The sequence below is a fragment of the Agelaius phoeniceus genome, chromosome 3 (genome assembly GCF_051311805.1).
Source record: "Agelaius phoeniceus isolate bAgePho1 chromosome 3, bAgePho1.hap1, whole genome shotgun sequence".
Taxonomy (NCBI): domain Eukaryota; kingdom Metazoa; phylum Chordata; class Aves; order Passeriformes; family Icteridae; genus Agelaius; species Agelaius phoeniceus.
In genome coordinates this window covers 86,283,031-86,301,702 of record NC_135267.1, presented here as the reverse complement: position 1 = coordinate 86,301,702, position 18,672 = coordinate 86,283,031, and the positions used below count along the sequence as shown (strand labels likewise).

Sequence of the window (18,672 nt, the reverse complement as noted above, 5' to 3'; positions counted from 1 at the left end):
TTTATTGCTCTGTGGTCAAGACCCATCTTCCTCCAATCCACCTGTTTCCATATCTGTCTGAATTAATATTAGTTGATTTATACACAATGCTTAAAAGTGAGCCATAGTCTGAAAAAATATTTTGATAATTTTGGGTATTTGGTAAATATTTTTTATATATCATTCTGTGAATGTAGCCTTTTATTGTTGAGTACCATTCAAGTATTTGCAGAAAGCTCTACTGTTAGCCTAAAATATTAAAAATAATTGACTTAGAGCTACAAAACATTAGTACTAAATGTCACCAAAAAAGTCACTGTTTTGATTTTAACATTTTAAGTCCCCACTAAATAAGTTTCTCATAATAGTACAACACATTAACAACATTCAAAGTGTGGATATGTCTATGAAAGAAAGAGAGAAACCCAGAGAAAGAAAAAGAAATTAAAAGAGAAATCTAGAAGTACTATATTAATAAGAAGAGTACTTTTTGTACAGGATTATTTTCACAGTTGCCTAATTTCTGTTTGGAAAAGTAACATGTATGTAGTAGCACCTAAGAGAATTGTTTTTCCTTTCACAATGTTTTATAAGAAAGTTTCTAACAGCATTTTTTCCCAAATGATATTAAAGTACCAGCAAGCCATATTTTTCTTTCATGCATGCTAAAAGCTTGTTAATTAATTGTGAATAATTTATGCCAGTCATTCAGGGTTTATTTGTGTTGCACAGCTAAGACTAAATCACTTTAAAGACATTCTGTCATGGATTTTGTCACTCAAAGATTTTCTAAAATTTTAATGACTTTCAAATGGGCAATATGTTTATAAACCCACAGCTTTAGCCACTTTTATGCTTCTTGCTTCCCAATACATACAATACCATTACTCTGAAAAATGAGCTGACAGAAATCCCATGAAGTTCAAGTCCCTTAGACCACAATAACCCCGTGCAGCAGTACAAGCTCGGTGCTGACTGCATTGCAAAGCAGTTCTGCAGAAAACGAGCTGCTGGTCCATTTCACAACCAATTAAGCATGAATCAGGTCTATGCCCTTGTATCAAGGGAAGCCAGCTGCATACTGGGCAAGAGCCTGGCCTGCAGGGCGAGGCATATCAGTGTTCACCTCTACTCAGCACTTGAGAGGTAGCAGCTGGAGTGTCATGCTCACTTTGGGGTTTCCCAGTAGGGGAGAGACACGGATACATTCGCATGAGCACACCCAGGGGTTGCCGTGATCGTGTCAGTGGCTGGAGGGAGGACAGGACACAGTGGGAGAGGCTGAGAACAGTATTTGTTGGGCCTGAAGAGAAAGCCTATTGCTGTTGACAGCTAGATAATAGGAGGCACTGAGAAGTTGGAGTCAGGCTTGTTTCAGAGGTGCAGAGGAAGAAGAGAAGACAATGGACACGTGTTTCAACGTGGAAGATTCCAAGCCAGAGGAAGTACAAAAAAATGTGATGACAATGATCAAAGCACTTAAGCAGAGGTGTTGCAGAGCATCCATCCCTGGAGACAGCCAAAACCCAACACAAAAAAGGTACTGAGTGAGCACCCTGCTCTACCTGCACCTGCTAATGACCTGTGGAAGTCTCTTCTATCCTACAGGAAGAAATCTTACCTTTAAAAATCCTGCCCAAACCTCTGAAGTCCATTTGATCAGAGCAGTTAAAGACTACTACGTATTTTCCCAGAGCCTTTCCCATGTCTTTCGTTGTTTCTGTTTTACCAGTTCCAGCTGGTCCTGCTGGAGCTCCTCCCATGTTCATTCCCAAAGCTTGCGCTAAAGTTATATAGCACCTAAAAATATAAATTGATGTTAATCTATTAAATTATATTCAAGATATAAATGCATATATATATAAAATAAAGATCAAGTTATGCAATAGATTTCACAGCCCCTATGTTGAAATGCTACTTCTTTATAAAGCAATCCTATGGATTTCCATGCAAGAAGTTCAGAAAGGTAAAAGGCACAAAATACGACATTTAAACACTACTTATAAAATAAAAGAACCCAACAAATCAAACAAATAAGAAAAGAAACAAACCCTGGTGTTAACAAGCTAAAAAAATCAATGTACATCCCATAAAGATATTTCTCATTAACTTTTCTGGCAGCTATAAAGAGCACATTCTGCTGTTGCATTCTGCTATGCCATCATATTTTGCAGCATACTAACCCATATACATTTAATTATACTACCTTTGACTAAATCCTCAAGTGTGAAAGAATAAGGACATATGCGTGGCCCCTTCCCACGCTATGTGTAAGATATAGTTACAATTCTGTTTGTAGAAGAAATAGAAAAGAACCCTAAGCTCTACCCCTTTTTTTAAAAAAGTTTTAAGAAGTCTAGATTACATTTTTACTTATATGTGAATGAGTAATGCTAAAGGAATTAAACAATGGGGTATCCTCACTATCAAATCAACATAGTTTGGACAAATTCTAAATGAAGTATTTCTGGTATTAATCCATATTGAATAGAGTTTTATAACTAACTGGTTCCTCATTTTAGTTTGAATCACTGCAATTCATTACGCCCAACTTGCACTTCAGGAACTTTCTTGCTTTCTATACAATAAGGAGCTCTGAAGTGTCAGGAAGGGTTTCTCTCTGCCATTCTACTTCAATCAATTTTGGGGTAGAGTTTAACAATTTTACATAAAAAATACTCAGTTGCTGAGGGCAATAAAGTTTACTGCAGAAACCTACTGAACTTTCTATATTGTCACGATAGCAGCTCTACCTCTTCTGGAGAAATAAAGGTATTGAAAAAGTCATACAAGCACATATACCACACAGATATCAAAGTAAATTATTGTAAGTTGGAAGTTGTTTTTATTTCCTAAGGGGATCTTTTTGCAAGTGAAGTATCTCTTGGTCTTCTATTTTCTCATTTGGTTTAAAGTGATATCTCAAGAAAGGATCAAAAGGAGAAATAATTTGGACAAAGAAGGAAGCAAAGATATTCCCAAAGGAAAAAGGAAATACATTGTTAAGCCACATTTGAAACAAAATGACCATTTACTTACTTGGCTACAAAAGAAGGAAGGTGAGTGCACACAGCTTTTTCTTAGATTTTCAAAGAAGCCAGAGAATCTTTACAGAATCTCTTATTACAAAATTTGAAATATTTGACCTAACCTTCTCTTCAGTATTCTGCTAAACTATATGCTACTATATAACCTTAAAACAATGAATTTCTGTTATTAAATGTTCTTTTTAAACTGTGATAAAGGCAGTGATAAAGGAATTAGTAAGTGTACAGAGTAGTGAGACTCTATTTTACTTTTTCTAAAAGAGTATATTAAGCAAATGTATGAGAATGCTTTCAGCCCACACAGGACTTAACTCAGATTGTATCTCTTTAGAGATAAATATTAAATAAACACTATAGATATTAAAAGTATTCCTTATCTATAATTGCTTTTCTAACCTGTCTGTAAGAGGTGTTATAACCAGACGATCAGTGCAACCCAGAAATTCATTTTGGTAAACAAAATCAACATCTGTGATTGCTACGATGACTTGATCATAATCCTCTTTATAGTAGAATCTTGACTGCTTTAACCACTCAAAATCAGTGGGTGACTTGATGTTCATTTTTACCTTAAAAGAAAGTAAAAGTATGTGTTATAACCGAGCACCCATACTTACTGACTTTACCAACTGTGATAAAATGCTTATTTTTATGTGAATAATGAGGGATTACTCAGATTAAAGTTCCTGTGTAAGTAAACTTATATACAATAAACATGATATAACATGTTCAGATGTATGCTAAACTGATATTAAAAAACCTCCTGACCACTTAACCAAATCATCCCAACATCTGTGTTATCAAATAAGCCTGAACCTGCTTTAGTAGGGCAGTCACTTTCCAAGTGAGAAATGCAAATAGCACACTGCTAAATCCTCCAAACACATTGCAACAAAGGGTGTGATGAGGCAAGGATGGGACTGAGGCAGAGAAGCAAATGCAGCATAATCTAAACAGCCTCTGGAAATATGTGAGGGACAGTATTGAAGGATGCCTTTCCCCAAAGAATGAAGGAACAGTAACAATTTAGCACAGTCTCAAAAGTTCAAGTGTAGGATTGTAACTATTTTAGGAGGTCTTTTGTTTGTTTGAGTTCTATGTAGTCTCCATAGGAAGGTGCAGCCGTGTGCCAACTGAGATTCTGTAAAGTCATGAGGAAATTATGTTACAGTTACAGCACCCTCAGTAGTCTCAATTTCTTAAATTATGCAATTAAGAGTAGTACAACTTCTTTTCAAAGAAAGGAAATACTTTGTTTTGCCTACCAAAAAAAAACTCTATAGGAAGACATGGAAAATTTAAATGTTCTAGGAAAAGTGTAGACATTTGGCAAAGATATTTAGCTGACAGAACTAATTTTATTCTATTTTAAGCAAAATTATATTATTTTTACTGTGATGAGATTATGGACATCTCTTACATATGCATACACATGTAACTGTAGCTACCACATATAAGAAAGAGTATTATGATAGAAAATGCATTTAGTTGTCAGAAATCAAAATCTATACCAAGTCATCAAAAATATCACGCTGATGCACGTGAATGGTAATAAGTGTTTCAAATTTCACTCTCTCAAACTTGGAAAGATCCAGTGTGGTCTGGCCAATCAAGGTATTCAGAATATCCAGAAATCTAGCATTGGTTACGTCCATGATTTTTCTGTCATCCTTAGCATTGCGTAGAGCTTCTTCTCCATCACGTGTCCACAATATTTGAATTCCCAGTAATCCAACCTAAAAATGTAATACATGAAAAATATACAAACTAACCACTTTTTGAACTCTAGCTGTGTGACAGAAGGCTTAGTTATAATAGGAACGATAAATTATGTGTGGACAGTTCCAAAATATCACTACATCCAACATGACTCTATCCCACCAGGACACCTTGGCTGAATTAACGGGCTCTGCTGCACAACCTGCTGAGAAAGATTTAAAAATTTTACAAAAATTTGTCACATAGTGAGATACTCTCAAACTAAGGACTACAGTCAGTTTCCCTTCTAATCCTTTAGAGGACTCCAGGAATACATACCCAAACTGGCTCTGGGGGGAGAAGACCTCCTGACAATTTTCCATTGCCAATTTGTAACTAATTAAAGAACATTAAATTGCTGTGAATTTTCACTGAACATGGGATGGCTTGCCTTCTAACATTCTGTCATGCCCAGAGTTAAGCCTAGAGCACATTAAACTATAAGCTATTTTGCTTCTAAATAAATCTAAAGAGTTATAGGATGTTGTACATAAATTACTATTTCAGATTGGTTTTGATTTACAACACCCACAACAAAAAATGACAGACAATCTCTGTATTCTTTTATTACACACATTTTTATATTCACAAAGCACCAAGCCCTAGAAGTTTTACTAAACATCTCTTTCTACTTTTCTGGCTCCCTATAACTGTAGTGATTTCATGGTTACAAGTTTGTGTATTAGAAGATAGCCTCATGATTTTAAATGGTGAGCTATCATAGGTAGAGACTAAAAAAGATTAATTTTAGAATGACCAATTAGTCAAAGGAAAACAAAAAATAAATAACATTATATTAGGATGTGACTATTTCATGCTATCTATAACAGCAGTTTCTGAGCCAGGAAAAAGACAGTTTGAAGAAAACATTTAATTTGTCAGTATTTTGCCCAACTCCTCTCTTCTGTAGCACAGCTCTTCTTTGTAAAAATTCCTTGGCCAAACCCTTCCAAGACAAACAATTTTTTGAACATAAGAACTTAGCAAGGTGTGAGAAAAGATCTTTGCAGACAGTAGTAAAGCCACATCAAAATGTCTGACATGAAACAAAACAGTCCTTATTTGTTTAAGGTAGGAAAAACTTTCAAATAAACACTGATGAGACAATACCCAATTACATAATAAATAGAGTTTTAGGATAATTCTATTAAATATTTAAATGTATTCATTTTTTTGAAAATAGCTAGTTTTAATATCTGCAGGATTTTTATTAAAAATTACCCCGCACTGTACCACACAGCAAATTAGAGATTCAGAATTAATACAGAATAGGAAACAGTTCAATAATTTTAGCTAAAATTTATTAGTTATCAGTAAGATGGAGGAGTTTCTAGAATCTTTCAACATAGCCTTGTACTACCACTGCGTTATCATAGTGACAATTATATGAACTATGAGGTAAATCTTAAAAATTATGAGAAAAATAATCATAGCTCCTACAATCTTAAATTATGAGAGAAATCAATCTGCACATGCAATTTTATTTGCAGCTGAAAGGGATTAAAAATCCATTACAGAAAATATAAGCTCTACTTTATATTCACCAAGAGAACTGAAAAAACTAAATTCAAAGCAGATGGCAAGAAAAATGTGATGCTATATACTGAGTATCAAAATCAAAGTGATTTAGGATTACCTTCTACTGACCAGATCCTTCCCCTTGTGTCCTCTATAAAAACTCCCTCATACAGGCAATCCCACGTGCTCTTTGCCTTCCACATGCCCCCAGATACACCCCAGACTGCAGACACGTGTACACATCTGGTATTCTTACCTGTGCTGGGAATTGATTAAGAAAATGCAACAACTGATATCCTGGGTCACTAATTTGGTAAAATGCTGCCCTAATTATGCCATGCAATGACTTCTGCTGCATTTGCAATAAAGCCTTCAACCAGATTTCTACTGGTCCTTTTGCAAGCACTGGAGTGTCCAGCTGAAAAATTAATGAAAGCAAATGTATAAAATTGAACATATTTACCAACATCCTGTTCAAGAATATGAGTTACTACATAGTTACTAAATTCCTATTCATGACATCTACAGATTTTACTTCGTATCCAAGCAATTTATTTCATGAGGACATATTCTAGTCTTGTTAACAAAAATCTTGAAATATTTATTCGTAATTAACCATAATTCATCTTAATGCATCTTATATGTTCAATAATAAAATTATTTATCTATTAATGTTTCTAGAAAAAAAAAATCAGATAATTACTGAAATTTTTTCTCCTTCTCTTGATATGACTGCCAGTATGCGATCGTAATCCTTTGGGTGAAACTCTACTTCATTTATGTTGTCAGATATGGAAGTCAGATGTGGCTGTAAGGATAATTCGGGAATTATTCAATGTAAATATTTAGCATTAGCAAACAGAAAACCCCCCTCAAATAAGGTTATCCTTGCAAAATTCATCTGAACTTACAAATGAATTTCTGGCCCTCCGTGGGTAACAATTACAGAAATGGTTGTGTAGAATTTTATCTCTGTCTACTGTATTTTTACAGTTTGCAGAGATGATCTAGCAGAGATACACTGGCTTATCTCAATCGACCCTCAGTAACAATCCAGACTAGCTGGAAGAATTTTGCAATATGCAAAGCAGGGAAGCCTCACAGGGCCCTTTTATTCGTTCAGCTGGGAAAGAAAACACCAGCAAATCACTTGATCAAACTATGTTTTTCTGTTCTGAATTCTGAAAATTGTTTTGAATTACAGGTACCCATTTCACATTTTTTAAAGTAGTTGAGAAAAAGAAAAACCAAATTTTTTTTCAAGCAAACTTTATAAAAAGAAAATGTTTGCATCCCATTTTATTAAATGCTTCTCTGTATATTAATTCTTTTTATAAGTAGAAAAAAATCATTAAGGTCATACCTGGATTGTATGAGAATCACTTGCTTGTCCAAGAATTTCAACAAGCGCAGGATCAGAAATAAAAAAGAATCTTGGAAACAGCAGTCTTTTCTTCTCTAAATATCTTTAAAATTGAACAAGATTTTTATTAAACCATTTCAGGTTGTAATTTTTTCTATATAGGGGTGTAAGTAAGACTGAAATACATTTAATGCTTCATACAAATTATTTACAATATAGTAAAGCAGTAAAAATCAAACAATTCATACCCTGTAAGTGATTTCTGACATACTTCCAACTGCTCATGTAAATAAGGGAGAAGTTGCTCCATAGTATCATCTCCAACACAGCAGGCAACTACATTTGCATTTTCATGAGCTCGTTGCATTATTTTTACCCATGATTTGTCAATATTCTGAAAACGCTTTGCTTCCTATATATAGAAAAACCAAAGCATAATCTGTTGAAAATTATTGCAAAGAAAGCTTTCAGTAAACAATATTAGGCAAGCATTGTAAAGTTTACCTGGGGTAACTCTTTTGCAATATCTCCTGCTACAAAAACAGCTTCAAGATAAATCCAGAGGTTCTGCACAATCAGCCATTCTTCAATTATGTGTGAAGAGTTGCTTAGTTTAGAAACCCAGCTCTGGATTTGCTTTTTAAATGCTGTATTGTATCTAAAAGTGGAGAGGAGCATAAACTATTTAATTTTAAATAAAGCTATTATAAAATAAATACTTACAATGGTGAAAAAAACCCAAACCCAGAAAGAACTAACTCTTGTTTCACTTAGAACAAGAACAACATTTTGGAAAGATTTTAGCAGCTTGATTACATTCAAGTATATTGAGATGAAAGTTGTCATAATTGAATATGCATTGAAGTCTTTCTCATAAGGAGGTTTTTCATTAGGCCTTTTAATAGTTTGTTTTATTAAAAAAACCCATTTAATTCAAATTTACTGCTAATTGAGCTCAATAATAGTACTGTTACTATCACAGTGTATTTCTGAGAATGCCATACATGAACAATGCCAAGTACCTATTGGACAGTAGAGAATCCAGAACCATTAAACTGTCCTCCATCAATATCATAATTTCTGCTGATTCAATCCCCTTTAGCAGTAACTCTCCTCTTCCTTTGAACTGTGCAAAGCTCAGATTCTGGGCTCCCCATGTTTCAGCTACTTGCAACAGTTTGGCTTCTATATCTTTTTCCTTCATAGCAGATATGCATATATCCTGCAAGGAAAGAACCCCTTTTTAGACACTCCAGTCTTGTGAAATGAATTTCCTAATACTGTACAACCACACACAGAATATTAAAAAATGCAGATATCACACTACTAATGTTACTCACTCAAATTACTTGTATGGACACCTGAAAAAATCACTTTTGGAAATGGATGGATATGTATTTTCTGTGGCTTCACATTTTGTTACTTCTGTTTAAAAAAGATTTTTGGATCATAATTTTTACAAGGCTGAGTGAGGAGGGGCAATGATTGGAGTCATCACCAGATGAACTCTGACTCATCACTTTTCATTTTATAGAATCACAGAATCTAAAAAAAGTTTAAGTTGGAAAGGTCAAGTCAGAGCTTGATTGATGAAGCTATTCAAATCAGAGCTTAATTAAAAATTAAGCTAGTCACCTTGGAATGCTTCCATATAAATCAAGTATAGATATAATATGTTTTTGCATATGCATTTACCATATGAAAAATGGAAACTCCACTGAGTTTTCACAAGTTATAGGGGGTGGTTTTTTTTGAAGCTGTGTGGTTCAAAAGAATCCAGAATAATCAAAAGATTATTTCTTAATAATCTAGAAAAAGTTTTAATAGTAAATATTCGTAAGCATGAAGTCCTCATCTAAAATTTCTGACTTACCTATAGAACTATAAAGCAACAACAGAGGTAAAAAAATTAGGTGACTATGACCATTTAAAGTCTTGTTTGAGGATTTTTTCCTGCTTAAAAAGAGCTAAGAAAATCATAAAAAATAATGGCAGGAGCAATGTGAAAAGATTATCTACAAATAAGGGTCTAAAGATTCCAGCTGCTACCTCTACATTTTCCCACATAGATAAGAGCTTCTAAATAAAACACAGAATGTGTGATCTGATTGAAAGTCAAGGACTTAATTGAAGTAATTATTTTTAAAGAGAGTAACCATTCTATAACCAATCACATTATTTTTGCTGACTACAGAAAAGGAACAAGGAGGGGAAAAACATATGTACCTACCTCAATATCTTCTTTATTTTGAAGAATTGGTGCTTCCATGATATTTCGAAGGCAAAAGGTCTCAGATTCTACATCAAATGGATGCCCTGTTGTTTCAGAAATACGATCCCAGTGTCTTTGCTTCATTGCTTTGTCAGACATCATTTCCAGCAAAGAACAACACTCAATAAAATCCTCAATTCTTTTCTTGAGATCAGAAAATGCTTGCCAGTGGTGGAGGCCTTTAGGTAGTCTACGGCACCTATGGCAGTTCCATTAAAGTGATACTGTAGTAAATTTCCCTTTGGTCAAAATTACAATTGTTTAAACAAGAGTTTAAACAAGGAGATATGAAGTGGATTGTATTAAGGTCAACATTTCCTATGTTAACTAGCCTACCTGTTTAGGAAAAACTAATACAAATGCCCTACTTAAAAATCATAGTATTTTATAGTCTCAAACACTGATATTTTCCCTGCAAATAAAGGAAATAAAAAATACTATAGTTTCTGATAAAACATAGTTATCTCTTGCTATTTATTATCAGAAACTCTTTATTGGAAAAGAAAAAACAAAGAAAAATATTGGTTAAATTAGTTGAATTTCACATATTAAATCATTGTACAAATATAATATTTACTTCAATTTAATAGACATGGCACTTACTAACATACCAATTTGGAGACAGACATGAAAATGAAATAAACATGACTGTCTCCTGCACTTTTGGTTAGTGGTTCTGAAACCATTCACTAATGAAAACCATGTATTTCTAGTGTGGAAAAAACCCTGAGAACAGTTAAATAAAGGTCCACCTCTTCGACCAGACTTTTAAAGAGCCAACATACCAAGAACCGAGAAGGTGACCTACCACAGGAATACCCTACTGCAAGTGGTAAAGTATATCCTTATTAGGAAAAACAATAAATCCTTGGTTTTGCATCCTTTATCACTTACTTCTCTACCTCCCACTGATATGATTTCATATTCCCAGTAATCAGGAGCAATACAACAGCATGTGTGTGGCTTAGAGCTATGCCAGTGCTGGGTGGTTGTCAGTATGTTCATGTTGGTTAACTCCCTGCTTAATGTCAAACTGGATGTTTAACTCCTGCCTGGCTTTCTCTGAGGGTGAAAGAATTGTGTGCCTATTATTATTGGATGCAAAACTTAAAATCAATGGGCTAATCATCCCTGTTGAAGAACTTAGCTTTTACAAATAAAGTTTCAGTCCTCCTAATCTTTCAGCTGGTTTAGCTAATGAGACCGGCACTTAGATCTTATGCCCTTCACTTATCAAAGCTACAGGTAAAAGGCTTCTTAACTACAAGTAGGGTGTTAACTCATTCCTTCTTGAATAATATTATTGTTTACAACAAACCTTATTCATGGAGGTTTTGATAAATATATAAATGGCTTTGCTGAACTCACCTAAATCTTAATGCCCTTAACATCTATTACTATTAATACATTAAACATACCTGGCTTGATAATCCGTAAGTTCATTAGTGATTTTTTCAATATCTATCTCTGTCCAAAGTATGTCATAGTAACCATCAATAGTGCTTATTACAGTATCATATAATCCATACAATTTCTGAAGCAAGCCTAACTCCTTCCTGGAAAAAAAGAAGCAATTATGCCAATAATTCCAATCAGCTTTCTGGATACCTCACAGTATTTAAATACATGATATAGGAAATAATAATACAAAAAATAGGGGCAGACAATTAGAGTATTTTTCTTTAATGTAGAAAAGAATACTTCATGAAAAAATATCCATAAAAAAGGGCAGATGGTTTGTGCTAAGGACCTAACATCCACACTAAACATATTTGGAGGAAGTTTTGTTTTTGCCTAGTTCTCAAAACCCCCATTAGTACAAAAGAAACCTAGGTTATATGCCCTGAGCTGGCTCTGCAGTGCAAAGCAGAGCATGGCAGGTGGAAAAAAACTTAGGTACACTCTCTGAATCTGAACTAAAACTCTGATCTAAAACCAGGCAGAAAGAGTGAGATCCTCCTTTGGGTGAATCATCATTAAACTATTGAAATGGCTGGAACAATAACTTTAGAATCTGATCATCATTTGTACAGCTGCTCAAAAAATTCAGACTTTCAAAAAAGCTGTAGTTAAATTCTTCTTATGTCATGATAGAATGATCTTTCCTTACATTTCTTCTTCACTTTCTACCGTATCTTAATATATATTTTTTTAATTTATATTTATGTCTAGAACAGGGCATATTGCTGCTTTATATAGTATTTCTACAGAGTAAAATCATCTGGTATCATTCTATTGCAATAATAAATAAATATTTTTTTCAAAAATAACAAATTCAACATTAACAAATAAGAATTACCAAATTCATTAGAACTTTCTAGATTTTATTTATTTATTTATTTATTTAAAGGCAATGGAAAACTTGCATATTGTAATATTTCTGCCTTTGGTGTAAGCCTAAGACTTTCTACCATACTTAAGGCAATGATATTTCCACAGTTACCTGACTCTATGTAACATGTCATACTCTGTGACAGGCAATCCAAACAACCGTTCACCAGACGAGTATGTGATAAACTTTCTCCACAGCTCATCAAAGTTAGCCTGGTTGTGTTTCATACAGACCAAATGAAAATACAAGTTTTTTAGTTTTAACTTAAAATTGTCTAAAATAAAATCATTAAACTGTTTCAAACTTTTATTAAGTCTATTAGAAGTATATGCAAAATATCTGAAAATATTTTTGATCTAAACATGTATATAGCTTGAAGAAAAACACCAGAGTGCAAAATAACACAATTACTTTCAAAGTCTAACTGATGTCCAAAAGAATATGATCACCATAGAAAAATGGAAAGAAGAATGATTTTCACAACTAGTTTCCAAAAGTACAGAGCATTCCCTTAGCAAAATAAGAAACACAGCAAATTTAACCCGAATCGCTCAATTTTCAGTACATATTAGATACATTAGAAGTGTTAAGCACCTTCTCTTAGTCACTCAGTTCTTTTTACAAACTAAGAATTTACTTTATACAATCTATACAATATTTTAGATTGACGAAAGTACTATTTAAGTTACTATAACTTACAGAAAAAAGAAGGATTAAAATGAGAGAAAATACTACTCCTGGACATATGAATGAAGGTTCATAACAAATAAATAACAAGTTGAAAGACAACTATCTAATGAAAAATGTGATCTTTAAAGATTACAAAATTGGCTCATGACTGCTTTGTAACCTGGCTTATTTTCGGCCATTATCAAGGTGTCACAATTGACTCTTGCCTATTTTTCTGCTTTTATTACTCCAAATTGATAATTTCTCCTCACAAAATATGAAGAGTGAAGAAAGGTTACAGATCAATCAATCGATCCTTCCACATTAAGGAAAACATTGTGTTTTTAGCGTTCAGAAACACATAATCACATAAGAGATTATATGCAGGTGCTTTTATTAAGAGCTCTGGGTGTCAGGAGTATTCAACTCAAATCTGACTCCAACCATACATTCAAGATGATCATGTTTTTATACTCTATCATTATATAACTTTCATGTTAATTATTAAACTTATATTGTTCTATTGTATACACAGATTTCAGCTAAACATAGCCCCCTTAAATTTCCAACATAGTTTCTCATGATTCTTCTTATGATTATATAATAATTATATTTAATTACTAAACAATCATCACATCTAACAATTATATCATTTATCATACTGCTTATGCAGGTGCAGCAATCTGAGAAAACACAAAGCCTAACATTTTCAGAGTTCTATCTTTAACATTTTCCAGGGCTCCACTATCAGTGTGAGAGGAACTATAGATAACAAAATATTATAAGGAACATCTGAATTATAATTTGGTAAACTTGTTATGATAAACAAGAACAGATTTAATTAATTAGCTGCAAATTCAACAGTTTACTTTCTTACCTGAAAGATCTGCTGCCTCTTACTGGCTTCCTGAGGTGGAATGTTTGGAACCATAGGCCCTTCCTATCAAATAAGCAATTAACAAAAATGGAATACTAATTCTCAAAGTGACTGAAGGCCACTCTGTATTTACAGACCATTACAAAATACATTTTTTTATTAGTCAAACTCCAATCAAGTCATGTAGCTTGGTAATTCAATACTTACAGTGGTAAATCTAAGAAGACGTAACTTCTATGGAATTGAAAATCCCTTACCTTAATTAAAATTAATAAGATTAGATTCTAACTTTTCATACTTCCTTATTTTGCTGAAAATAACAAAACCAGGACAGTGGTCCTTTTTAATGCTGATGTGTGTGCAAAGATGCCACAACATGAACTACAGTTTCTTAATTAATTTGTAATTTATAATCACCATTTCATTACAAGTTGCATCACCAGTGCTTCTTTTCTTTCTTTATAGAGTTGTGTGTATTTCTTCATACTGAAAAGTTTGACCTACAGTGATGACTGCTTAGCAACCATGGCATCCAACATCAGTAGCTGAGCAGAATAAAATTCTGGCACCCAAATCCTGCAAACCAAAATAATACTAAATTCATTTACCTTTTCATAAGCTGTTTCAAACTGTGCTACATCCTCCTGAAAAACTGCAACTGCTTCTAGCAACTCTTTCTTAAACTTGGGCTGAACTTCAACCAACTCATCTTGCACTACAATCTGACATGGAAAAGATTAAAATGAAAGTTATTTCTGTAAGAAACAGTAACAGATATTTGAGTTAGATATAAATCAAAATTATGAATAAAACATCTCAAATTTTTGAACAAAAGTTGATTATTTGAAGCTAAACACCTTTTTTCCCCTTTATGGTGCTATATTCAATTTTTGAGAGGAAAGGTGAGGGATAAACCAAACCGCCTCAACCAAAAATCATAACAAAATCTCGCATTGGACTTTAAGGGAATGTATTTCATTACAAGGGGGTGGTGGAACAAGATCCTATTATCTTTCTTTCCTCCCTCCAAAAAAACCTCAAACCCCAAGCTAACAGAGTCATCTTTCTCATACAGGGCTCAGCCTTCTCTTTAACAAATTTCTTTTTCTTTGATCAAAATTTTGAGAGAAATAACCAAGAGCTACACAAAAATGTAAAATGTACTCTTGAGTCCTTTCCTGAGTGATTAATTTGTGGAAGAGGATATAACTTAACAAATTCAAAAAAATACCTACATATTTCCATCTAAACACCTTCATTACATAAAATACTCAATAAACACAGAATTTTTGAGGTATATAAGACTGTTCTAAATCACAAAGGTGAAAGTACAACCACCACTTAAGGGTAAGGGCACCAGCAGAGTACGCACTTCTTAGAAAAATGTAACTTAAGGGTAATAAACTCCCTGATCAGACAAAAATGACACAAAAACTGGAAATGAAGAAGAGCTGACACAGCATTTTCTTGCAGGTTTTATACATATATCTAAAAGCTACAATAATGTTTAAATATCAAAGTTATCCATAGAAATGCAATTAGAATATGAACCTACTAACAGTAGATTAAGACTACTGCACAACTGATGTCAAGAGTCAGAAGTCAGAGAGGATGGAAAATTAGTCTCACACTCTCATTTATGACCTGAAGAAATTCACATTTTCCACAAATGGAAAATAACATAATTTTATGTACTTACAGCTTGGGTTTTTAATTTATTAAAAGCATATCTCATTGTATCAACACCATCTGATTCCTCTTTTGTAATTTCCACATTAAATGCATGTAAAATGGCATAGGCTTCCTAGATGAAAAAAAAAAACAAACCTAACTTAGGAATATATTATAAGTTTATTTGAGGAAACATAGATCAAATTTGTAAAAAACATTTCAAAGAAAATCTGTTCTTATATTTTAGGCATAACTGTTTTGGTGGGGTTTTTTTTTCTAATACGGATGAGGAATGAAGAACTAGGGAACAACAGCAAAAACTATTTCTTCAAAGATGTCGTGGATGAAAGACTAGGAAAACATACAAACACCATAGATTTAGTATCAGAAAATATAAAATTTTATCATGTCAATGGTATTTTATTTCATATATCTACAGTCCACCTGAATGCAGATTTTGATGAATTTTCCCTAACTCTGAATAACTGTGCACATTAAGTTACACATCTATAAATATTTTGCCATATCATCTATAAAACCTTTTTTGCTAAGGTTGCTGAACTGTCAAATATATGGATACATATCTGTAATGGAATGAACCTTTCTTATTGTTTGTTCTCATCTTCAATTTATTTGCTTACCTTCTGCTTTATGATCCTCCTCCTACACAAATCGCATTATTTAAAAAGAAGTTCATTTTCAGATTTTACTTTTCATTTGCCAGACTCACTCCAGTATGTCCATGTCTGTTTTGTAATGGGAAGCCCAGCACTGGACACAGCACTCCAGCTAAATCTCATATCCCAGAGCAGAGGGAATCATACCCCTCAACTGCTGGCAACACAGCTTGTAAAAGGCCCAGGAGACCCTTAAACCCCTTTGTTGCAAGGGCACTTTTCTAGTTTATGTTCACTTTGGTGTATTTTCAAAAAAGAACTTAGTTCTTTTACTGAAAAGCTGATTTTTACCCATATTGCACTGGTGTCTAGGGTTATTCCATCTCCTCAAGAAAAAGGATGTAAGGGTGACTTGTTAACACGACTAACCCTACTGACATTGACAGAACTCATTACATTAATCTAGGAAGGAAATAAATGCTCACGAGATATGAGAATTATAAGTAGTTTGGGAAAGTTCATTATCTTAGTTATTCATCTTAAAGTGGCAGAAGCACAATGATGATGATGATGATGATAATGGTAATAACAATAATAAACAAAATGTTAATACTTCATCTTTGTTAATACCTTTTATTTATTTACAAAGTTTGCATTATTTCCTACTTATGTAAAACATAACAAGTAGACAGTGCTGAACTCAGTTCCTCTTGCTTGCTTTATTTAACAGCTATGGGTATGATTATCATATCCTGAAGACAGATTAATAACATTTAGTAGATGTGAATATTACTTTAAATGTCTACATTATTGTTCAGGTTCTTCTATTTGATGTAAGGCTGACTTTCTAACATACTTGATACACACTTAAGAAGGCAGCTGTATTTCCACAGTTTAGCCCTACATCATTTAATTAATTAATTTGTTCTATTAGCTGACTGTTTCAGACAGCGATAGTAAATACCAACTACTTATAATGAGCTTGTTTTAGCTTCTTTCAATAGAAAAAACTAAAAGAATGTTGCCAGTTTTTGACAGCATACCATGATGTGTGGTTTCATGAATATTCTCTGGCTATATTTCAAGGAGTTATATGATCAAGATGTTTGTTTACACATACAGAAAAAGTAAGAGGATTAAGGCTAATGAAAAGCAAAAGGGAGCATAGTGCTCCCTCGTCTTGTGTTCTCATCATCTTTTTTCTGCATGTTGTCTCCTAGATTGTTTCTATATCAGAATTTGAGAAATATTTTTTTTCTGTTTTGTATCAATACAGAATCTATCAAATTATCTGATTCATAATATATATAATCATATGAATACATATTCATCATTTATAATATAAAAAAACCAAAAATAATATTTTGTTTCCCATCTTCAGCCTAGTTCCTTCAAGACAGTGTTCAAAGTTTATCTTATCCTGTGACACTTATTATATATATTATTATTATTAATAATAACAATAACATTTTTCCAATATAACAAATTAGAAGTCATCTTACTTCAATAGGTCCCATAGAGATGTCTATATCTGATCTCTTCTCTTGAATGGCAGATAAAGCTTCCATTGCTAATCTGACATCATCTAAGTCAACCAGAGGTCGAGCCAATTTGTTTAGGTAATCATTTATGAATGACATTATGTCTAACAATTTCGCTTTATATTCCTCATTTAAATAACGACAGAGGACCATCTTCCAGGAATTGGCTTCAATTGTTAAAGCTTTCTTCAGTGGTTCTGGTTTTAAAAAACAATAATAACAAAAAAAATTACTCAATTCATATCCTAATTTTTTTCTTTAAAAAGCCCACATCATCACATATGGTTCTTTAACAGCAGTTAGAAAACAGCAGACAAGCAATTTAATTACAGCATTTTAAAAGTTTCAAAACAAATTCTATTTGTTTTGAAACTTTTCAAAGAACTTTTCAATAGAACTTTTTCAAAACAAGTTCTAATCTATAACTAAATATATTTCTGTTGTTTTATTGTATATTATGCTATCTGTAAAACCTATTGGTAAGCTTACCTAGTGGAGCACATGGAGAAGATGAATAAAGAACAAAATGTCTACATATTAATGTGGATTTTCAGAGAATAGCTTTGATATACATTAACCAAATGTATTAAGATCAGTGATATTTAAATGCTTTATACCCTTTGAGGAAATGGCATCCTGGGATTTCAAAATTGGGACTTGGAATAGTCCACAGCTAAAACTGTAAGGTGACACATCATGTTATATGCACTTAATATATAATTGCAAACCAACACTGAAGAGACAGAAGAGTCAAGAATTCAAATTTATTTTCAGAAAAAAATAGGATTTTATTAGGCAGCATTTTGTACTCTGGTAAAAGAAAGCAAAATATACTAACAGCATAAAACACTTCTGCTCAAAAAACCACAAATTTTGCAGCAGATATAGATGCTCCTTTAATAATGTGTCTATTAACATTAAAGAGATGATTTGTGAAGCCCAGGCATATTTCAAGAAAATTACCACACCCTTCCAGAAGTTTAAATGTATAAATCACAATAAATCAGTTCCCAAACCTAAACTGAGTC

General features: G+C 33.1%; 1 protein-coding gene across 1 annotated transcript in view; it reads right to left on the bottom strand.

Annotated features, from left to right (window-relative positions):
• DNAH8 (dynein axonemal heavy chain 8) overlaps positions 1-18,672 on the bottom strand; it is a 115,532-nt gene that overhangs the window by 61,339 nt on the left and 35,521 nt on the right. The window contains exons 28-43 of the mRNA XM_054629253.2: positions 17,606-17,841; positions 15,515-15,619; positions 14,424-14,537; positions 13,816-13,878; positions 12,381-12,481; positions 11,356-11,493; positions 9,896-10,136; positions 8,688-8,887; positions 8,170-8,323; positions 7,914-8,077; positions 7,666-7,768; positions 7,006-7,110; positions 6,559-6,720; positions 4,538-4,762; positions 3,423-3,595; positions 1,601-1,779 (exon numbers count right to left, since the gene is read on the bottom strand). Coding sequence (XP_054485228.2) covers positions 1,601-1,779; positions 3,423-3,595; positions 4,538-4,762; positions 6,559-6,720; positions 7,006-7,110; positions 7,666-7,768; positions 7,914-8,077; positions 8,170-8,323; positions 8,688-8,887; positions 9,896-10,136; positions 11,356-11,493; positions 12,381-12,481; positions 13,816-13,878; positions 14,424-14,537; positions 15,515-15,619; positions 17,606-17,841 — 2,463 coding nt within the window. The remainder of the gene's footprint in view (positions 1-1,600; positions 1,780-3,422; positions 3,596-4,537; positions 4,763-6,558; positions 6,721-7,005; positions 7,111-7,665; positions 7,769-7,913; positions 8,078-8,169; positions 8,324-8,687; positions 8,888-9,895; positions 10,137-11,355; positions 11,494-12,380; positions 12,482-13,815; positions 13,879-14,423; positions 14,538-15,514; positions 15,620-17,605; positions 17,842-18,672) is intronic.